General features: G+C 43.4%; 1 protein-coding gene across 1 annotated transcript in view; it reads left to right on the forward strand.

Moving 5' to 3' along the window:
* The first annotated feature begins 237 nt into the window (after window positions 1–237).
* The window catches only part of KANSL1L (KAT8 regulatory NSL complex subunit 1 like), a 55,164-nt gene continuing 30,774 nt past the window's right edge, over window positions 238–24,627 (forward strand). Inside the window, exons 1-4 of the mRNA XM_075829655.1 lie at window positions 238–401; window positions 10,327–11,327; window positions 21,965–22,100; window positions 23,228–23,419. Coding sequence (XP_075685770.1) covers window positions 10,360–11,327; window positions 21,965–22,100; window positions 23,228–23,419 — 1,296 coding nt within the window. The 5' untranslated portion in view covers window positions 238–401; window positions 10,327–10,359. The remainder of the gene's footprint in view (window positions 402–10,326; window positions 11,328–21,964; window positions 22,101–23,227; window positions 23,420–24,627) is intronic.

The raw sequence follows: 24,627 nt of genomic DNA on the forward strand, positions 1-24,627 counted from the left end.
ATGTGTCCTGCACCCGCCAGCACCAAAACCTCTCACGAAGCCCGCCCACGTCACTACCCAGATTGATTCACCTAAGTTACGTGAACACGCCCATCATCGTCGCTATTGGACGAAAGAGAGTCTTCACAGCCTTCGATTGGATCTCCACTGACGTTTCTGTTGTACTCTTTTGCATACTACCTCCTCATTGGTCAGATATATTGACGCTCGGCAGTTGATTGGTTGGTCGCTTGTGTAGCTCGTATTACTTTACTAGCAAGCCCGGGGCGGCAGTTGGGCACACTCTTCTCTGAGTAAAAGAAGCTGCTAAAAGTAGAAGGTGGTGTTGGCACGGACTCTCCCGTTAGCACAGAATCAAGCTGCCGACCCGGCAAACACCACATATCGCAGTCACTGAGGAGGTAAGCAGCGTCATGAAGTTCAGTCGTACTCAGACACACGTACTTTTGAGGTCGTTAACCGGCAAAAAAATAATAAAAAGACGGGGCATGGGGGCTCCCCAATTACGGGCAGATCGGAGGAGTCCAACTCAATAGTAACGATGTGATAGGTGGTAAATATTGCGCAGGGGCGGGGCTAGCGTAAATCCCGAGACATTTGATCGTTGTGGCGCAGCTGTGTTTATTGGTCCACTAACCACATGCTATTTGACAGGGGAGTAAAGATAATCGTAGACTTTTTTGAGCCAGTTAAACTCCTGCAGGAGCCAGTTTGTATTTTTTAATAGCCAGACAATAAAACTTACATAGACCTAGAAGACAACTATATTTAAAAAGTAATCAGGACCAATGTAAAGAATGGTAGGACATTTTACACATGGAGAATAATCCCTGTGTTATGTACTCATCAGAATCTAATCCGAGACTGTATGGATGACTAGAAGTCTCGCCTTCATTACAGACAAGTGTAGGAGGCCACACAAAGTATAACGCCGATCCTGATGGAACATCATATTAGGGGGGCGAAGATCAGCATATTTTTTAATTGTTTTTTCTTGACTTCTATGAACGTTATTGGCTACTCCTGCTGCCAGGAATGCTGAAGAGCTAACATTAAAGAGATCTGTCCTGGTAATGATATTAAAGGGAACCTGTCACATTAAGCATGCAGTCTAATCTGCCAGCAACATGTTATAGAGGAGGAGGAGGAGGAGCTGAGCATATTCAGATATAGTTTTGTTGGAAAAGATTGAGGATAACTTGTAATTTATTCATTCTTAGGAGTCAAGTGGGCAGGTTCACTCGGGCATTGACAGCTTTCCCTGCATAAGGGTGCACACAGAGTTAAAGGAATTGTCCTGGACCACTACTGAGACCTCCACCGATCACAAGAACGGGAGTTCCGAACCCCCTGCACATCCGTACTTTTCAACCGCAGTGAAGAGGATTTTGAATTGGCAGTTTAAGCATGCGTGCCGCCACTCCATTCAAACTCTATGGACATGATAGAAATAGCCAAGTACAGCGCTCGGCTGTTTCCATCAGTCCCGCAGACATTGAAGTGGCAGGTGCAAGCTCAACCACCGCTCAAATTTATCCTCACTACAGGGGGGTTCAAAGAGGAGAAACAGGAGGTTCTAGACTCCCGTTCTCGAGATCGGAGGAGGTCCTAGCGATGGGGCCCCCAGTGATCAGAAGATTATCACCTGTCCTGTGGATAGGTGATAATTGTCAAAACTGGTACAACCCCTTTAAGGGCATGTTCACACGGTGCTCATAAAATATGACGTGTAAATGGGTCAAATCCGCTAGTGTTTTTGTAAAGTGGTTTTAAAAATACAGGCGATTTTAGATATTTTTTCTGCTTTTTTTTCTGTTTGGTTTTTGGCGCATAATTAGGGCTCTCATTGACTATGGGAACATTTGGCACATTTTTGGCGCCTTTTATTCAATTGACCTGACGCTATTTCTTATGCAACACGGTTTTTAAATGCGTAATAAAAAAAACCTGTGTTGTAGGTACTAACGGGGCGTTTTCCCATTGATTTGAATGGTAAGCTTAACCAAGCCTTTTTCGACGCCTATTTCTGGCGTGTAAAGTGCGCCAAAGTAAGCGTCAAATACATGCGGTGTGAACAGGTCCTAACAGTTAATCACTGAGTAGGACAGCCCACTGGAAGGGGGGATTTAAAAGAATAACATACAAAGTTGTACTGAAATTTTCCCACAAAACAATATTAATCTGCTCAGCTCCTCCTCTATAACATGCTGCCCGCAGATTCAATGTGACAGGTTCCCTTTAAATCTGGGTATTTAGAGGCTTATATAATTGTTTTTGGTTCTGCAGTGGAAGAATGTAACACTTGTGTATTATTATTTTTATTGTTTTTTGTTTAGGAACGGATGACAAATAAGTAAACAACAGAGGCCAAATTACAGTTATTGCATTGAACACAATGGGATGACGCCCATTTTTTCCACCATCACTTTTTACATTGGACTCTTTGGGACAACAATGTAAAAAACGGACGACAGTTTAATTATCCCATTGTCTTATATTTAAAAAACGACATACATAAACAATCTTTTTTGTTACATGGCAGTATTCTCGTGCAAATAGCGTGTTCCCAGGTGATTAATCTATCGCTGCACCAGGGGAGTGACCAGCGCACTGCTTGTATGGTGCGCCGGTATTGATCAATCTCCCCCATTGATTTTCTGTCCATTGAAAGAATGTACAACTGATGCATTTTGACACATGGGGCTCTTGTACACGCTGCAGTTATACCATGTTTTTGCCGCTGTGGTAATTTACTGCAACCGCCAGACGTTACACTGTGTAATGCAGGTGTGGGGAATCTTTTTTCTGCCATGGGCCATTTGGATATTTATAACATCATTCGCAGGCCATACAAAATGATCAACTTAAAAATTATCCTGCTGTATTTGGTCAAACATTTAATTAACTCACCCCTAATGTGACGGCTGGAACTGCTTCTCTTTGGTGAGGCGTGTGATGTTAGCCGGCATTGATGATGTTGCGTCAGTCAGTCTGGAGTGCACTCAACTCTTTGGTAAGTTTTGAAAAGAAATCGCAGCAGTAAGTTCTGACTTACTTACTTAAAGGGGTTTTTTCCATCAGGGACATTTATGACATATCCACAGGATAAATGTCAGATAGATGCGGGTCCCACATCTGGGATCCGCACCTATCTCTAGAACGGGGCCCCCTAAATCCCGTTCTACCGCTCTGTGTTCCTGCTGATTTCTGACCATGAAGAAGAAAACAGCGTAGCTCGCTGAGCTACGCTGTTTGCGTAACTCATAGTAGTGAATGGCAGTTACGGAAGCAGCGTAGCATGCGAGCTACGCTGTTTCTGTATCTACTATTCAGATCTATGGAACGTATAGAAACAGTGTAGCTATGCGAGCTATGCTGTTTCCTTCTTTATGGTCGGAAATCACAAGCTTCAGCACAACACAAAGAGGTAGAACGTTGTTTAGGGGGCCCCGTTCTAGAGATAGGTCTGGGACCCAGAGGTGGGACCCGCATCTATTGGACATTTATGACATATCCTGTGGATATTCAGAAAAAGCGTGGTGAACAGCAGCACACGTCTCCCAAGTTTTAATCAATAAGTTATTTTATTGGTCAAACATCCAGTAAAAAAATGGCAACGTTTCGACCCGTGACAAGTGGAGGGTCTTTCTCAAGCCTCCACTTGTCACGGGTCGAAACTTTGCCATTTTTTTACTGGATGTTTGACCAATAAAAGAACTTATTGATTGAAACTTGGGAGACGTGTGCTGCTGTTCACCACGCTTTTTCTGAAGATTACATTACGTCAGACTGGGTTTGTCTGATTTTACAGCGTGACACCGCTCCTGATAACGGGATTTGTGCTGCTTCAAATATTGTATTTTTTGGATTATATCCTGTGGATATATCATAAATGTCCTTGATGAAAAAAAAAAAACTTTAAGTCACTTGGACCTCACTTTGAGTAAGTAGGGTGCACGGACGGAGCCAAGGAGGGAATGACACGGCGGCAGCGGTGGTTAGAGTGAGGTTGCGGCGTACTGTGACGAAACTGGACTGTGTCGGCCCGGGAGTGGACCAGTCCGATCACCTGACCTCACGTCACTGACTCAGGTCAGGTGACCGGACTGGTCCACTCTTGGGCCGGCACGCACCGATCTCACTCAGACCACCGCTGCCATACTTGGCTTCGTTCGTGGACGGAGCCAAGAAGGAAATGGCAGTGGTGGTCAGAGTGAGGTCGGGGCGTGCTGAGACAGGAGTGGACCAGTCCAGTCACCTGACCTCACATCACTGACGAGAGGTCAGATGACTGGACTGCGCCAACCCGGGAGTGGACCAGTTCGGTCACATTACCTCACATCACTGACTCAGGTCAGTTGACCGGACTGATCCACTCTTGGATCGGCACACACTCAAACCGCCGCTGACTGAGCTGAGCCGGACCAAATGATCCGGGATGTTCTCCACCCCTGCTGTAAGGAATGGTCTTTTATGAAATCCTATTCACAGACCAGGTAATTTCCACTCCTATCAGGGCTGGTGTCTGTACTGCCTGCTTCCTGGGATGATTTGCAGCGTATGGATGAGGTTTTTAAATTCCCATCCACTGTGTTATTACTGTAATACGCTGCAGATTTTTCTGTATGCAAATCCAGACGTAAAATTTGCAGAAATTACATGTGCACGGGAGCTCAAACTGCTCGTAAAAAAATGTGTTATTGTGTGTGTGGTATCATCAATGCGGTTTTCTAGGAACATTGCCCTAAAATTGTCCCTGAAAAAAAACTTCAAAATTAATGTGATCCGGTGGATAGGTCATCAGTTGTCCGAGAGTAGAAAACCCCTTTAAGTGGTTTCCTTTAGTAATTGAACAAATACACAAAGTTTATAATCGGACAGATCTATCTTTAGAAAGCTGTCAAACCTTTCTCTACTCCAACATATTTATTTTTTCTCTAATAAATTTTTAGTTTTTGAAAAAAAAAGAGAAAAATTTAATATTTTGGCTTTAGATAAAGGATTACAAACAAGACAAAATTAAATATGTTATGTCTGACACAAACATTAATTCTGCGTTACATAAAATGATCATTTTGAAAGAAGACCTTCAGAAGGGATAAATAAAAGCCTATTTGGCGTGTTCTCCAAAGGTGAAATCATTTTTTGGTATCCCTACTGTCCCATCTTTTTGGTCCCAATGAAAACAATCCTGGTGTACTCCCACGGGTCAGATCCATATTGATGTCCACATCCTTACTGACTATTAACATCCGCTAAAATTTCCATACAGTGTCCCTTATCTCAGAAAAAGCCTGCAGGAGCTGGATCATTTTCACCAAAGAGACCCCATTAAAGATGTTCTACCACCATAGACAATTATGGCAGCCGCCTCATCCACCAGAACGGATTACCGGATCCCCTATATTTGGCAACTTCCATCAGTACTTTTTGATCCTGTTGGGCTCTAAGTTTGACAGCATTAAACTCCTGGTCTCTAGGTTAATATAATTCTTAAACATTGTTGGGCATACTGACAGGTCTAGCCTCCAGCAGTAAATTCTGTATGTCTTTGTCACCAGGCAATAGAGTAGTAATTTATGGCTTATATCACATCCCTCTCTTCACCCAGCGCATAACCAGAGCTCTGAGCAAGCAGCAGGGTTGCCAACCTGAGGCAAAAATCATAGATCGACGAAATTTTTACAGACATATTCCCTGCCTCTTTATATGGCCACATTCAATAATGCCCCAATCTAAATCACGATGCCCCCCTAGAGCCCTTCATCAGACCCCAAAAATTAATTCTGACTCCAAAATTACTCCAGTCATCTAGGTAATGCTTCTGGCTCCTTGTATATCTATATACTGATCCTGCCTTTGTATATAGCCATAAACTGCACCCTGCTTCTGTATACACACAGGATGCAGTATATAGAGGCCGGAACAGTATTTGGGTGTGTGTGTATATATATATATATATATATATATATATGTAAAAGGATCAGCATACATAAGTATATAGATGTAGATGCAGTACAGGCTGCACTATATAGAAATATGTAAAGAAAACTTATTTGCATGTAGAAAAACTGTTGGCCCCTCACCGCAGCCACTCATACCTCCCCCCCACCTATACAGCTTCTCGATGTTTGTGCTGTTACGGTAACCCAGGCCAGGAGAAAAACTTCAATACATGCCATGTCCTGTGACAGACTACACACCACTTTCTCCAGTCACACATTGCTCTGACGGCTCCTCCACTCCCAGACCAACCTGCTGGGGCCTGTACTGTGGCCTGCTGAAGGATGTGGAGACGGACTGGATGTGCAGGGAAAGGAGGCTACAAGGGCGCTGGCAAACACAAGAGGAGGACGGTCTGAGCACGGGACACCTAAAGCTAGTGTACTTATCAGTCTGTCTGAAGACAGCTGGGCTCCTGCTGTAACGGGTGGGATTGGCGTTACCTCCAATCCCACCTGTTTAGCGAACACGGCATCTAACTTGTTTCAGAGGGAGAGGGCTCCCTCTGTCACCCCATCAGCACCCCCAAGATGTGATAGCAGTTGGGGTCCTAACAAAGGCCCCCAGGTCTGCCTTTAGTGTATACCTATTAGGCCCTTCCTAATAGAATAGCTGTCAGTTTTACTCTGACAGCATAATACACTGCAGTACAGAAGTATTACATTGTATTATCAAAGCGATCAGATTATGTCATAGTAAAGTCTCATAGTGGGACTAAAAAGATAAGTAAAAAAAAATAGTTTAATAAAGTTACTAATATAGAAATGAAAAATCTCAAGTAAAAAAATAAATGAAAAACTTAATTGGTATCGCCGCGTCCGTGATGATCGGAACTATAAAACTATTATGTTATTTAACTTGCACGGTGAACGCCATAAAATTAAAATACCATGCCAGAATTGCTGTTTTCTGTATATCCTGCCTTTCAAAAAATGCAATAAAAAGTGATAAAAACGTCGTCTCTACCCAAAATGGTACAAATAACTATAATTTGTCTTGAAAAAAATAATCCCTTTATATAGCTACGTCGGCTTGTAGAATCTGGCGACACAAAAACAAGTATAATAAAACATAAAAAAACAATATAAATTTGGTATCGCTGTAATCGTAATGACCCGCGGAATAGAAGGTGTAAATGTAGGACACTTAAAAGTATGGCAACATTTCTGTTTTTGTTCCATTACCCCCTCCAAAAAAGTTCATAAAAATGTATCAATAAATTATATAGTGCTATTAAAAAATACAGCTTGTCCCGCAAAAGACAAGCACTCACACGGTTGGTTATGGAACGCTTTTGAAATACGATGATCAAAAAACTGAAAAAAATCGCTCCTTCATTAAGGCTCAAAATAGGCTGTTCACTAAAGAGTTAAAGCTACTACATCGTGCTTGCTAGCGGCGGCAGACAAACAAGGCTGCTGCTGCCGCTGAGCAGGACCTGGAGGAGTACACTGATTGCCGAGCACAAACTGAGCCCTGAGTGCACTGCACATAATGCGGCCGACCCAAATTTCACCTATTTGTTCAGTGTGAACTTAAGGCCAGGATCACACACAGTTTTGATGCAGTTTTTTGCTCAGTTTTTTTGAGTTAAACACAGAAGTGGACACAAAAGAAAGGTGATCTTTATATCTTTTCATTCCTTTTGGATCCACTCCTGGCTTTGGCTTAAAAAAAACCCTGAGTGTCTGGTCTAAAAAAACTTGTCTAAAATAAAAAATATCAGGACAGAGACACCGACGGATTTTTTTTTTTGGTGGACAATACGAATGGCAGAAAAAAAACACCCGACTTTTGTAGCCTGTCTGTATATTTATGGACAGACGTTTAACCACTTAGATGCTGTGGTCAAAAGCGATGGCGGCATCGAAGCCGTTATTATGAGGGGGCAGCCCCCTCCGACGTCCCATTCCTGTAACAGCAGTAAAACATAATAAAAACAACCATAAACCTTTGGTATCGCCGTAATCGTTTTGACCTTCATTGACTCGTGGGACAGGGATGTAATATTACCACTTTACAAAGCATTAGTGAGGCCTCATCTAGAATATGCAGTTCAGTTCTGGGCTCCAGTTCATAGGAAGGATACCCTGGAGTTGGAAAAAATACAAAGAAGAGCAACGAAGCTAATAAGGGGCATGGAGAATCTAAGTTATGAGGAAAGATTAAAAGAATTAAACCTATTTAGCCTTGAAAAAAGACGACTAAGGGGGGACATGATTAACTTATATAAATATATGAATGGCGCATACAAAAAATATGGTGAAATCCTGTTCCATGTAAAACCCCCTCAAAAAACAAGTGGGCACTCCCTCCGTCTGGAGAAAAAAGGTTCAATCTCCAGAGTCAACAAGGCTTCTTTACTGTGAGAACTGTGAATCTATGGAATAGTCACCGCAGGAGCCGTCACAGCAGGGACAGTAGATGGCTTTAAAAAAGGGTTAGATAATTTCCTAGAACAAAAAAATATCGGCTCCTATGTGTAGAAATTTTTCCCTTCCCTTTTTTCTCATCCCTTGGTTGAACTTGATGGACATGTCTTTTTTCAACCGTACTATGTAACTGACCCGCAGAATAATGTTAACATGTCATTTTTACCGCACAGTGAACGCAGTAAAAGCAAAACCCAAAAAACAATGGAGGAATCAATGTTTTTTTCCCATTCCACCCCACAAAGAAATGTTTTCCAAACAAGCCCTCATACGAAAAAAGCGAAAAATGGCTGGGATATGGAAAAAAAAGACTGCAAAAGTCATTTCTATAGGGCAACATACAATAGGAGACTATTTATGTCCCCATCTCGTGCCGTTTGTTTACATCGTCAAGCTGCTATTGTAGGGCGTTTCATATCAGTCTCAAACGCCATTTCCCATGAGTCTTTGCAGGCTGTAGTTCCTCCCTATGTCTTCTACTTTTTAGTCCATAAGGCCCCATGCACACGTCCATAATTGCAGACCGCAATTATGGACCCATTTAATTCTATTGACCACGGACAGCTATTGTACCTCTATAATTTACGCCAGCTTGTGGAGTCCTCAGAAAAGTGGAGTCAGCAACGTAAATGCTTCAAAACTTTCAAATTTTTCCTGCAAATTGTGTCTTTTGATGCACTTGCGACTTTACGTACAAAAGTTTATAAGTTCCTCCCACTGTGTCTGCTGCCCATCTCCACGCTGTTGCTGTTCTTTTCCCTACGCCCTGACACACAGTGTGTCCCTCTGCCTTCTGGTCAGTTTTCTGCCACAGGCCTTCACTGTTCTGAGGTCCTGGCACAGATACCTTTTCCTTAAAGAGGCTCTGTCACCACATTTATAATCCTACATAATGTAATGTAGATAACAACAGTATTTTTTATTTTGAAAAACGATAATTTTTGACCAAGTTATGAGCAATTTTAGATTTATGCTAATTACTTTATTAATGCCCAACTGGGCGTTTTTTAACTTTTGACCAAGTGGGTGTTGTGAAGAGAAGTGTATGATGCTGACCAATCAGTGACCAATCAGCGTCATACACTTCTCTCCATTCATGTCCATTTGTACTCAGCACAGTGTGTCTGTCACATACACCCACATTAACTTTACTGAAGTGTCTTGTGTTGAGAGTGAATAGACATCACCTCCAGCCAGGACGTGATGTCTATTCACACTCCCGACACTTCGGTAAAGTTTCTGTGGGACTTAATAGCTGCACAGCGTGATCTCGCGAGATCACCCTATGAATGACAGCACAGCGAGACACTAAGTGAATTACAAATGTACAGTGCAAGCAAAAATAATTATTTCAGAAAACACTTTGAAGGTGTAATTCAGTCCAATGACCAGGATGTCCGGGATTGCGGTTGTATGGACCTATTCAGTGTCTATAAAGTACTGTCTATCCGTTCTCTGCAATCATTAGCACATCCATAAATGATTCTCTGTGGACCATATAGCTGCAACCTCTGAAATCCCAAGTCTGGGACCAAATTACAAATAAATGGAAATTACAAATTTCCAGGACAAAAGTGCAAAAGTTATTTATTAATCCTGGAGAACCCCTTTAACAATGATGTTCTGTTTCATGACTGTGTCTTTCGTCAGTAAATCACTGACCTTACCTTTTATCAGAGCGGTTGTCACACTTTTGTTACCCCAGTGATTTTGAAGGAAACATTTCGGTGATGTTTATCTAACCATGCTGTTAATAATAAACTATGTCTACATGTGTATACTGCGTAGAATATTTTTGGAACTAGTTCAGAAGTTAATAATGGGTTCCGAGCATTCGGTTCGGTTGGAGTGGCATCTTCTCATAAGCTGTTCTTGTTGTTTTATTTCATAGAGCAACTAAAATATACTGCATCTACAAGGAAAGATGACCCCGGCACTTACAGATACGGTAACACAAGAAACTGGAGTTAATTTCTCACCTTATCTTGGTATAAAGAGCTTGAGTGCAGATCTAAATGTATGCGTGGATAATTCCATGACCGGTTCCAAATCCAGCAGCTCAAATGTAGAATATTCTGATACTGCCCTATGTCTCACCGGCTTGCAGCAAGATGAATCACTTTCTTCAGAACATTACCATACGGTTTTTGTATTGACAACGAGTTCTAATATGAATGTGCAGGATAATAGTAAATACCCATTGAAGACAGAGGAAGATTCATATAGAGAGCGGGTACATGATGCTCATCCATTGCTTACTGAAAGAAAAGTTAAGAGAGAACTTTTTCCAGGTACCGTCAGCAAAGTTCTAGCTGATGTAACCAAACTATGGGACATATCTGTGACTGAGGATGAAGGCGTACATAGGCTGAATGGAAGAATAGATGGAGAAAGTCTTGCTATCCCATTTGCTAGTAATTGTAATTTACCTGACTTGAGGTGTCTATCACCTATGGAAGCTAAACTACAAAAAGCTGCAAATAAGGAAACTGAGGCAAAGTTATTACATCTGAAATGTCTAAATCGGCAACAGGAACTTTTAAATCGTGCGCAGAGAGCCAGGAAGCATTTGAAGTTGCTCTTGGGAAAATATGCGGTGGATCATTGTAGGCAACAGATAAGCAGCTTAGTGAGACACAAGATTGAGAACCTCAATGTGCACAATAACTCTGCTAGTCATTCAAGTACAGGAGTAAACACAAATCCAGATGCAGTAGTAGGACTGAGCAAAAGTGCCTGCATTGACTTTCAACTTAGGGCCACTCGGTCCAATGCTATCCGGAAGTTTTCTGCGGGGATTATAGGTTGCATTCGGCAGGATTTGGACTCTGATGTAACAGAAAGCAGCTCTGATGAGGACTGGGAGGAAAAGCCTAAAAATACTCAGGACTGGTAAGTGCTTGAAGCCCACAATTGTGTTACAAGTTACATTACAGTGAAGTGTAACGCCAGCCAGAAATGATTGTGAATCCTTATAGGTGGTAAATGTGTACGGCCTTGAAATGTTGCTCAGCCATTTATGTCCAGACTCCTCCTGCACTCTGTTTCTAACACAATAAGATGCTACTTCTTATCAGCCATATTAGCTCTGATGGGACTAACATTTCTGTCAGCCTGTCACACACACAGTGTGTCTTTATGTACTGGCTTCTCCTCTCCCTCAATCTGCTCTGCCTGGCGATAAACACTGAGAAAACCTTCACCCTCCCTTCCCTCTCACTGTGCAGAGACGTGGCTGGTTTAATCTATACCTGCAGTTGCAAAGTTAAGGGCTGTGTGATGTCTAATCACGTTTTAATACTTTTGTTATGAACAAGCCCAAAATGTGCGCAAATGCAAGATAAAATACATAGAAATCCATATGACTTATGCAATTACTGTACATCAATGGTCTGCACCCTCTGACTCTAGCAATGACATCTTAAAGGGGTTATCCTACTATTAAATATCATATTCATTGTATAGATCATGAAAAGTGAAGAATGTTTGCCATTAACATGCTGTTAAAAAATGATCTGATGAAAAGTTATGACATTTACTTACATAGTATGGCGCCACCTGGTGTTCAAAGTATGGCAATGTGCACGTCCACATAATGAGCTGAGTGCTGGAGGACAGACATGCTCAGTCACTTTGACCACAGCCAGGTCTCTGCATAGTGATCACTGCAGAGCAGCCAATAGAAATATCTTACCTGCTTGTCAGGGAAGTAGCAAAGCCTCTGCAGTTGCATGGCAATATAACTGAGGAGACTCCTTCTACAGGGGAAGTATTAGGCTGGGTTCACACGACCATGTTTTGTCCGTAATGGATGGAACGTATTTCGGCCGGAAGTCCCGGACCGAACACAGTGCAGGGAGCCGGGCTCCTAGCATCATAGTTATGTACGACGCTAGGAGTCCCTGCCTCGCTGCAGGACAACTGTCCTGTACTGTAATCATGTTTTCAGTACGGGACAGTAGTTCCGCGGAGGGGCAGGGACTCCTAGCATTGTACATAACTATGATGCTAGGAGCCCGGCTCCCTGCACTGTGTTCGGTCCGGGACTACCGGCCGAAATACGTTCCGTCCATTACGGTCGTAACATGGTCGTGTGAACCCAGCCTTACGGGACTATATATCCTCACCTGCCAGAGGGGAAAGGAGACTGATTCTGCTCAAAACCCCTTTCCCAGCAAGACAGATTAGCAGCACCAAGGAATTACGAAAAAGGTATTTTTTATGCTAAAAACACTGCAGCTACCTCATCTGCCCCAGCGAGTGCCTGCTCTCTTTTATGTTAAGGGTATGTTCACACGAGGTCATTACGTCCGTAATTGACGGACGTATTTCGGCCGCAAGTACCGGACCGAACACAGTGCAGGGAGCCGGGCTCCTAGCATCATAGTTATGTACGACGCTAGGAGTACCTGCCTCGCTGCCGGACAACTGTCCTGTACTGTAATCATGTTTTCAGTACGGGACAGTTGTACGGCAGCGAGGCAGGGACTCCTAGCGTCGTACATAAGTATGATGCTAGGAGCCCGGCTCCCTGCACTGTGTTCGGTCCGGTACTTGCGGCCGAAATACGTCCGTCAATTACGGACGTAATGAGCTCGTGTGAACATACCCTTACAATGGATCTATGTGTTGCAAGTTGCTAATTTAGATCCAGGATCTGGGCGGAACAGCAGTATGCACCTTCTAATGGCTGTTCAAGAACTGCATACATTGCACAAGATGCACACTGGAACGCATTGTCAATCATGGGCCACGTTGGTTCTATTGGAGATAGCACGGATAACTTTAAACGGAGCAATTTATACAAGTAAAATCAAATAAATGTATAAATACAAGTAACCCCCTTCTAAACTCCCTGAATCTCAATCCCAAAACACACTTTAGATGAAGACAACTCACAACCTCCCAGGCATTTTCAGTTTGCTTTTAAAAACTGCTTTTCATTATTTAGCTGCAGTTGATGCTGCAAGTAACTCCTCTGGTTGCATGAGAAGTAGTAGGGGGGAAAATCTCCTTCTATACAGCGCCTACACACCAATGCATGGAGGCTGTATGGCTCCTTAATGGACTCTGCTGTGCGCATGGGCACTTAACGGGGTATCCCCACCTGAGTTCTGACCATATAATTTGGCTACAATAAGATTTCCAAATGAACTAAATTGAAGACATATCGTAACCTCAGAACCATGCCAATTCGGATGGTATAATACATATTTTCTTCTGTATGTACCGCTTAAAACATGCAATACCACTTGTACCACTTTCTTCACTTCCACCACATGTTTCTCCATGTTTAAAATGTGGCTCGCGACCATCACTCCAAGTTTAATGTGGCCCACAAGGTCCAAAAGGTTGGGGACCACAGCTGTAGACAGTGGGAAGTCACAGATGGAAGCATCCTGTACACTATCTTTGTGCCGGCCATTCTGGTTAGCAGAGACTAAGGGACGCCTAGGTCTTCACCCTTTAACCCCTGTACAGGGGACTAGCCTTCACTGCTAGGAGGCCCTAGGTTGCGCTTGCAAAGTAATCGCCAACCAGCAGAGCAAGCAAGAGCTACTAGTGGTCACAGATGGAACCACAACAATAACAGTGGACAGGCAGGTGGACACAAAACAGGGAGTGAGACAGTAGCAAGTCAGGAGAAAGCCAAAGTCAATATCCAGCCATAGTAGAACAAGTCCCAGAATGACAGGAATAGGGTAGTCAAAGAATCCGGAGGTCAGCAACAGGTTTACAGGCAGATTAGGGTAGAATCCAGAAGCAGGTAACAAGCCAAGGTCCATATCCAGCAGAAGTACGACATAAAATATCTCCGAATAGAACCAGTCAGCCTAAACTAATAACTGGCACAGACATGTGCACCTGAGAGATTCAAATAAAGCTCTCAGGTCTCTCATTGTCTGGAAGACCATACTTATTAATTGATCGACCAACCAAGTGCTCAGATCGGCTGATTGGCCGAGTACACAGACTGGGCGACCGTGCGTATTGCGCACACATCGAGCGTCATCTCCACCTCACCACCACGGACTCTATTGCAGAGGTGGCTGGGGTAAAGTAAAAACGCAGGAGCATGGCGTGGTTAGTACATAATGTAAGTGTTGTTATTCCACTTGTAAAAATGGCTGACACTGTGTAGCGTCTATAGCCGCGGACCGCCAAGATTACTCACCACCCCCGGCGGCCGAAGACAGGGATCTGTGAGTGCTGACCCGCATCTCCTCCCCAGGAGACGCCAGCGCTCACTTCCGCTCTGGTCTGCTGTGTCTTGTAGGGTTGCGCTCCCATGCTCGTGCCCGGCCTTAAAGCGCCAGCGCGCACATGGAAATCATTAACTAGCCCATGATCACCCTGGACTATAAGAAGGGCCCTGCCCCTTTTGCTTATTGCCTGAGCGTTGTTCGTATTCCCATGTCAGTCTTGCAAATTGTCCCTTAGTGTTATCCTGTTCCCGTTGTTACCCGTGCCCTGCTACCTGTATCCCATGCTGTGTCCTCGTTCCTGAGCCTGTTAGTATTTGGAGTCATGTCCTACTGTACCTGCTGTCATCCGACACATCTGGCGCAACCTACTTCACCGGTTGTCATCCGCCACGTCTGGCGCAACCTACTGCACTCGTTGTCATCCGCCACGTCTGGCGCAACCTACTGCTCCTGCTGTCAACCGCCACATCTGGCGCAACCTGTTGCACCTACTACCAGCCGTGCCAGAGCCCCTGCCACCATCTGGACTATTTCAGGTACCCTGGTGCTACGAACTCGTATAGACTTTTGCATAGACTATGACTTGGTCAACAGTCCAAAAGACTGTGTAGGGACACACAGTATTGACAACAGGAAGATAAGGCCCAATTGTCAATTCATTATTCAAATAAATTCCCGAGAGGAATAACTGAATTATGGTAAATTTAGAATTTCTAAGCAAAGCATTCTTATTTCACAGGGAAAACAAGTTTTTACTAAAACAGACATGTCCGGAGAGGTGACTGGTCCTCTTTAGCATTGCCCTGTTTTCTATAATGAGGACATTTTCTTTCTTTTAGACATAGTGCATGTCCTCTGATGTGCCCAGATATAATATTATGTTGGTTATGTTTTGACCAGATCTCCATGGCAATCCTGAAATTGAATGCCCTTGGGGAAAAGGTGTTCCGCACTAACGTAAAATACGATTACAAAGTGTGAGTACATAGACTGTGGACAGTTTGTAATAATATATACACTGGTAAAAATTTAACAGCGGGTCTGCGGAGGGATGGAGCGGCTGCGAGGTCTGATTTCGGTGTGAGCAGTTTTGTCCAGCTGTAGCTCTACACTGTCTACGCTTCGCGCTACTTCCTTGGATCCACTGTTGTTTAGCCCTTCTCTATGGCAATGTGAGTTCTTCATATGCTCGCAATTTGTTACCCTATTATACATTATTGGGGAACACCTTTATATTATTGTATCATTCAAAAGGGACCGAAATTAATAAGATCCTGTCACATTGAACTGAATTTCGAACAGCTTCACTAATATATATTATCTGTTTATCTATATTTTGTCAGGCAAGATACAGATCAGTGGTTTGGATTTGCAAGAATTAAATTTTGTAATTTATTTGTCATATGTCACTAGTCAGGATTTTTAATTAAGAAAATTTTATTGTGATTTGGCAAGGGCACCTTTTAATGCAGATAACAAGTGTTCGGCTCTGTTTACATTGACGTCATGTCTTCCGTTTATAACAGAAGCCATGAGGCTTTGCCAAATTCATCCTACAACGGCTCCTAACTTTGCCAGAAGGACCCCGTTGACTTATCATAAGGTACATCTGAGTTCCGCAGTATTAACGATCAGAATATCGCTGCATGCTGCTATTTTCTTGCCATCAATAGTGACAGAACCTCAGTTGGAAGGGCATAACGGCAGTGTGATTTTAGCCTTAGGCCCCATGCACACAAACGTATTTTTTTCCTTCCGTAAATACTGTTGTAAATACGGGTCCGTTGTCACCAGTATCCCACCCGTATTTACGGACCCGTTTTCTCTGCACTAATCGGCAGCCCCTTCTCTCTATCAGTGCTGGACAGAGCTTCCGCAGCGAAACGCAGCGATTGTAAGTAAACGAAGTTCATACGTCCCCTGGCCGTTGTCTTGGTGACGCGTCCCACTTTTGACATCCAGTCCGACCTCCCTGGATAACGCGGCAGTCCATGTGACAGCTGCAGCCTGTGATTGGCTGCAGCGGTCACATGGGCTGAAACGTTATCCCAGGAGGCCGGACTGGAAGAAGAAGCAGGGAGTTCTGGATAAGTGTTAACTTTTTTTTGTTACAGGTTTTTGAAGTAACTTTAGACATCTATATTGTGAGCGCCGCGAATGGTACTCCCTGTCCAGGGTGCTGAAAGAGTTACTGCCGATCAGTGCAGCCCCTTCTAGTCACTGTCTAGGGTGCTGAAAGAGTTAAACGATCAGTGTGGGACAGAGGTCCCCACACTGATCGTTTAACTCTTTCAGCACCCTGGACAGTGACTATCTCCTGACGTTGCCTAGCAGCGCTCCCATAATTACGGGTGCACACACGTAGCCACCCATAATTGCGGGAGCCCCATAGACTCCTATGGGCCTGCCCGTGCCGTAATTACGGCCTGAAATAGGACATGTTTTATATTTTTCAACGGCCCGGACACCTTCCCGTAAGCAAACGGGAAGGTACCCATGGGCAATAGAAGTCTATGGGCCCGTAATTACGGCCGTTTTTACGTTCGTGTGCATGAGGTCTTACTATGTGTTTATGGTGATCTGAATGTACAGTCGGATGTTAACATGGGATCAGAGATTTATCATGTTAGTGACTGCAGGGTTCGCCATGAGCTCCGTACACCACTCTCGGCTCCTTGTGAATCTGCTTCTTTGGCAGTATCCTAATTCGAATGCTTTGTGTACAAGTCTCACCACCTGATCACTTTCTCCTGGCACTATTTAATCCTGCTGTATAAAGCAACTCGAGGACAGCTGGCCAATACTGATATGCTTTCTGAGTAAAGTCGAAAGGAAACGTTAACTCCTGGATTTCTTGTCGAGCAATTATGGGGGTGGGTTTTGACAGAATAAACGTCATCTTTTCTGAAAATGTTGTATACCCCGTCTTGTATGACTCTGTGTCTAGCTTCAATGGGATCACTACTAGGTGGCCTGCACTGCGTATAATTAACTGACGGCAAGTTGCAGCCTGTATATAGTCCCGGTTTACTAAACAAAAGTTCACTTTGCAAAGCAGAATCTAAAAAGCAAACCGCTTCCTGCATGCCTGAGCTGCCTCAGAGGCCTAGTGTTCAGAGAAAATGTCTCCTATGTAATGTTCTGCTGGGTCACTCAGTAGGAGGCTTTGAATCCTGTTATAATGTGTTAAACCCTTTGCAGTGAGATTTAGAAATTTCACCCACAGATAAAGAAATTGGACAGCATTTCTGAGAAAGTATGTGAAGTTCAACCAGGGCCAGCCTTAGGCCCTGTACACACAGAGTTTTTATACAGGCAAGGAATTTTGAAGCAGATTTTCAACTGCCTGCACTTTCTTGCTGCGGTTTTTGTGGCATTTTTTGCTGCGTTTTTCGGCTGCAGCTATTGAGCGCCGCGGGCGAAAAACGCTTTCTCTGCCTCCCATTGATTTCAATGGGAGGTCAGAGATGAAACCGAGGGAAGAAAGAACCCGTTGCTTTTTTTCTCCCGCCAGCGGCTAAAAGCTTGACATACAGTATGCAAAAGGCATACACTACCGTTCAAAATTTTGGGGTCCCCCAGACAATTTTGTGTTTTCCATGATGAAGGCCTGATGAAGACGATTGTCCATCGTCGAAACGCGTAGCCACTTTCAATAAACTGAACTTATTAATATCTCGGGACTCCGTTCCACATCATTTATACCACACAGCAGCGCCTCCAAAAAAGATACAATTTTCTTTTACTCTGCCCTGAAGGCCAGCATCCCGGAGTCGCCTCTTCACTGTAGACGTTGACACTGGCGTTTTGCGTGTACTATTTAATGAAGCTGCCAGTTGAGGACCTGTGAGGCGTCTATTTCTCAAACTAGAGACTCTAATGTACTTGTCTTGTTGCTCAGTTGTGCAGCGGGGCCTCACACTTCTCTTTCTACTCTGGTTAGAGCCTGTTTGTGCTGTCCTCTGAAGGGAGTAGTACACACCGTTGTAGGAAATCTTCAGTTTCTTGGTAATTTCTCGCATGGAATAGCCTTCATTTCTAAGAACAAGAATAGACTGTCGCGTTTCACATGAAAACTCTCTTTTTATAGCCATTTGGAGAGAATTTTATCGAACCCACAAATGATATGCTCCAGATTCTCAACTAGCTCAAAGGAAGGTCAGTTTTATAGCTCCTCTAAACAGCAAAACTGTTTACAGCGGTGCTAACATAATTGCACAAGGGTTTTCAAGTGTTTTCTAATCATCCATTAGCCTTCTAACACAGTTAGCAAACACAATGTACCATTAGAACACTGGAGTGATGGTTGCTGGAAATGGGCCTCTATACACCTATGTAGATATTGCATTAAAAAACAGACGTTTGCAGCTAGAATAGTCATTTACCACATTAACAATGTATAGAGTGTATGTCTGATTAATTTAATGTAATCTTCATTGAAAAAAACTGTGCTTTTCTTTCAAAAATAAGGAAATTTCTAAGTGACCCTAAACTTTTGAACGGTAGTGTAGGTGTAAGGTTCCTAAATAACATTGCTTCATCAATAACCTAGGGGATGTACCTGCAACCTGTGCAGTTGCTTTTCCGTAGGCACCAAGTGTAGGATCGGGGCTTACTACTTGCCTAGTCCCTCAGGGCTAGTAGTGACCTCTTCAGTAGTGACCGGTAATGTGACATGTGTGACCGCATAAGTGGCACAACCCCAAGAGTGACCACGGGTGGGAGATCCCTGTCTATGATGTATATATTCCCTAATAGTGCATACACTACAATAAAACATTTCTGTTGACATGTCAGAAAATAATATTTGCATAATCATCACAATCTGAGGTCCGACACTGACTATAATGATTTGTTCTAAATCAATGCTGCAGAAGAGATCTGTCACAGATTGTTTTTGCAGGCAGTTCCTTCTCCTGTGCTAACCAATAATTGACTGAGGTGTTGTGTCCCCTCTCGCTATAAAAAGATGTTTTTCAGCAGCTGCAGATGATCATAATACACACTTCAGATGCTGAAAACGTTTTTGTCTTATTGAAAAGATTGAGGACATTTTATATAATGGACAGGAAGCTCCCTATCTAGCGGCCCTGTACTTTTATACGGTCATAGGACGACTAATAATAATATTATAATTTACAGTAGGGAGTAAATCATCCCATATATATTCTGTCATAGTGATCACTGACATGAAAAGTTGTAAAAAGAACATCGTTATATTGGTGATGTGTCATTCACATGGATGCGTGTAAACCTTTTCAGTGATTTAATTGGCCTCAGAGGTCATATTAAATGTTCTCAATGCTTTTATTCCCGGCAGTGGGTTAACGGAGTAAACTGCTGTGCCATGGAAACCAATGCAGAGACTATATTGTGTTTTCCCTGTGGGTTATTTCCTCTTTGCTCGAGATTTTGACAATTTTATCCCCCAGTTCTAGAAAGTTCCCATTATTCAGTTGGCTCTTGCAAGTTATGTTGTCTGGTCAACATGACTGCCTACTTTTTACTGCACTAATGTACGGGCTAGGCTGATCGGTGGAAGAAAAATGCTAGTGACCATGTGATCATGGAGAAAATTCTGACCACGTTGCAATAATCACAAGATTTCACCGCAAATCACAGGTAGTTGTGTAAGTGTATAACAAATGGTGTAGACGCTATGATATGATTGGCTAATATCTTGCATTAAAGGAGTATTCCTAAAATCATAAATAATCACCTATGCATAGGATAGGAGATCATTTTATGATCACTGGAGTTCCTACCGCTGGGACCCCTGCCAATCGTGAGAACGGGGTCCCGAACCCCCAGATCCCCCTTACTGCTCAACCACAGTGAGGAGGACATTGAATCGAGCGGCAGTCGAGCATGCACGCATTCATTGTCTGAAGGCATGATGGAAACAGCCGAGTAGAGAGCCCGGCTGTTTCCGTCATTCTCATAGACATTGATTGGAGCAGCGTGCGCATGCTCGACCACCTCTCACGATCGGTGTGAACCCCAGCGATCATAAAATGATCACCTTTCCTGTGGTGGCTTTCGGGAGCTGAATAGAAACAAAGGCTATGGAGACATTGCCCACGTAACTAAGCGTATGTTTGACTGCATTATCTAATCAACATTTTATAGTGAAATTAGAAATTTTGATTGGTAACTAGACCACACCACCATGTATTTTTTATTTATTTTATTTATTTTTTTGGGTGTGGGCATCAGCAGCAACACTAAACGTTTAGTCCCATTATGCACATTTATGGCATATTGATAAGATCTAATGGGACCCCAATGATACAGAGAACAAGGATCTTTTGTCCTTTGCTTGCAGCAGAGAGGTGGCAACATATGTGCAATAGCCCTCTATTATAATGGGAGATATGGAAAAAGCTGAGCGCGCTCACTCCATGTCTCTTGTAGACTATAATAAAAAGTGACTACCATTGTGTGGGCATGTCTGCTGCAATCAGCGGGCGGGGACATTAAATGTAATGTACAGCCATTGCATGGAGTCAAGGGCCATATTGGAGTCCCTGAAATTCGGGTATGGTGACCATCACTGCTGGATCTTGATGGTGCATGACAGCTGTCTTTCTGTTGGCAGAGTGAACCTGCAATACAATTTCATTCAGAGTCGGTGGACGGGAGAACCACTGTGATGGAAAAAACTATGAAGCACTTGAAGGAGTTGTCCAGGATTAGAAAAATCATAGCTGCATTCTTCCAGAAATAGCGCCACACATGTGCATGGGTCATGTCTGGTATTGCAGTGCAGCTCCATTGAAAAGGATGGGACTGAGATGCAATACCACACAAACACTTTGGACGTGTGTGGTGCTGGTTTTTCAAGAAAGCAGCCATGTTTTTTCTATCCTGGACAACTCTTTTAACTAGCCCTGCTGCCCTTCATTCTTATGGTACGTCCACAGCGTAAACACTTCAGTATTTTTGTCTGGATTTTCCATGCGGAAATTCCACAACTTATTACAGTAGCAGCAAGCAAGCAGCTGTGGGAAAAAACCCAGCAGAAAACACGTGCAAGACTTGACCTGCAGTGCGGATTTTCAATCTGCAGCATGTCCATTTATTTTGCGAAAACGCTGCGGAATTCAGATAGAAATTTTGCAGTGTTTTCGCTATGTGTGGACGTACCCACAATCTGTTTATTCAGAATTTAGGGTAAGAGAAAATTAAAAAAATGGTGGAATAGTATATCAAGAAATCTGTGACTCTTGTTACAGACTAAAAAGACGGATGGCTAGATATTAGCGCCAGACTTAAGAACTCATTTATTGTCGTAGTTATCAAATTGATTGTTTTTATTCACAGTACTTCTGAGTGGAACTGGTTTTCAGGACGAGCAAATGTTGGGAGTCGCTGGACCTGGCTTCAGGCTCAGATTTCAGAGTTGGAATACAAAATTCATCAACTGGTGGATCTACGCAGTCAGCTACGAAGCAAAAAGGTACCCAAAAATGAATATGGTAGGGTATGTGCATGTACTGGAATTTTCATGGATTTCTGATGCTGATTTTGCGGCATAATCCGCTGGAATTGCGCTTCCTATTGTCAATGGTAAGGCCCCATGCACACGACCGTAAAAAATCTCAGTTTTGCGGGCCGTAATTGCGGTCTGCAAAAACTGACCCATTCACTTGAACGCGGACACCTTCCCGTATCGCTACAGATAAGTGTCCGTGCCACAGAAATGTGCCGGGAATTATGGAGCATGTCCGTTCTTGGTCTGCAATTGCGGCACGGACTCCATAGAAGTCTATGTGGGAATTCCAAAATTGCGGATGGCTACGGAGGTGCGTCCACAAATACGGATAGCCATCCGCAAATACAGAAGTGTTGCTAAGCAACACAAAGGGGATTTCCCATCAACCAGGCCTCTTTTTTGCGGATCCGTATATACGGATGCACTACGGACCGTATTTGCGGATACCATTCAGCAGAAATGGGTACTTTGCTGATGACTATAAAGCAATACGGAACCGTATTTACGGTCAGTATTTGCGGATACGGTCGTGTGCATGAGGCCTAAATCCGCATCGTGGGTCACATTTTGGCCCCATGCACACGAACGTGCATGGCCCAGGAGCCCGGACCACAGAAAGAACGGGCAAGTCTTATTACGGCCGTGTTCTGCAGTCCAGGCTCATAGAAAATAATGGCCGCGGCCATGTGCACGGCCCGCGATTTGCGGGTGACACTCCGCTCCCGGCCAACCCGAAAAACACGGCCGTGCACATGGCTACGGTCGTGTGCAGGAGGCCTTAGTGTTGTAAAAAAGTAATTCTATTAACGTAGTCGCCGCATTCGGATTATACCCTTTGAATGGAACTTATTCACGTGCAGATCCGAGGCAGACGAAACAGCAAATCTACGGCAGAAATCCGTCAGATTTTTCCAACGCTGTAATAATTTTCGTTCAATGTATCAAGCATGTGTATAATTATTTTACACACTAAATTATAGTTTATCACTCCACCTCCAAATAATGCCTCCGACCGTGGGTGGCCTCTTTAGGAACAATCAAGCTAAATGTTACAGTTGCTTATCCAGGCAGGTTTTATTTCTGTATCCTAGGGAACTCTGATGTTTCAGGAATGTTCAAATTACATTCTCGGAGAAGGGACACATCTGCCATTTCCAGGCACTTCATTACAGCCTGCAGCGACGCTGGCAACACCCCCAGAGGAAATAAATCTGCCTCCACCAGTGGATTTAGAAATGTCTCCAAGCAGCCCGACCTTGCTCCTGAGAAACATAGAGAAACAGGTAATAAAGCACAGACGCTTTGGTGCTTCATTGTGCCACATAATTGTAATGCGGAGAACCGTGAAGGTATTTCATCTCACTGGCATGCATGGAAAACACCATTAACTTTATGAGGAATCTGTAATCTGGATTTATAATTAACTTGCTGCACCTACTTTGGCAGCATCAGGGATTTTTCTGGGTCGACCACAGATCCACAGCATGGGATATAGTCATATATGTGTTATTTATCCCAGTAAATGATCTGTACAGAAGGCTTTGCTTCAGTGATCCCCAGACCAGAAACTGACGGACTCCGTTCTCAGCCATTGCCCAGTAATGACGTCACCTTTTGATTTTAAGGAGAACCTGTTATCTCACTTTTCTATTTTAGTCAGTTACTTTCCGCTGCTTAATAATATTATTTACCTTTTTTCACAATATTTCACGGTTAAAATCTACTTACGAAGTTGAGTTCATTTGTAAATACTTTTACGTATAAAGTAATGATTTTGCGCTGTATTCCATTAGCTTTTCCATTCATTTTAGAGAAACTAACAATTCTGCTGGTTCTGTCTTAGTATCTGTATTCGGTCTATCTGTACTCAGATATTCATGTGACTAAACAACTTGTTATCTGAGCTCCCACAATGCACTACTGTCTGGAAACTGGAATCCTGCTGTTCTATTAAACAGAGAATAAAACATCAAATAATATATGACCATCATATAAGTTTTTAATATAGAATTAAAGTGAAGCTAAACGTGTGACAAACTTCTGACATGTCATAGTGACACGTCAGAAGATTGGATTGGTGGGGATCCGAGCACTGAGACCCCCACCAATCGCTAGATCGAAGCAGCTTAAGCACTCGTGTGTGCGCTCAGCTGCTTTGTGTCTGTTCGGCTTTTTCCGGAAATAAATGTATCTGTGTACGGACTCAATAGAAAGTCTATGAGCCCGTACTCCGATACATCGGCTTTCCGTAAAAAGCCGAACAGACACAAAGCGGCTGAGCGCTCATACGATTGCTTCAGCTGCTTCGTTCTAACGATTGGTCGGGGTCTCAGTGCTCGGACCCCCACCGATCCAATCTTCTGGCATGTCAATATGACATGTCAGAAGTTGGTCAAATGTTTAGCTACACTTTAAAAAGTGTGTTCTGTTTATTATCTTTATTTTCTTGCAGGCGGCACACTACATTCATTACAATATGGGGAAAAGGAAT

The sequence above is a fragment of the Rhinoderma darwinii genome, chromosome 6 (genome assembly GCF_050947455.1).
Source record: "Rhinoderma darwinii isolate aRhiDar2 chromosome 6, aRhiDar2.hap1, whole genome shotgun sequence".
NCBI classification, from domain to species: domain Eukaryota; kingdom Metazoa; phylum Chordata; class Amphibia; order Anura; family Rhinodermatidae; genus Rhinoderma; species Rhinoderma darwinii.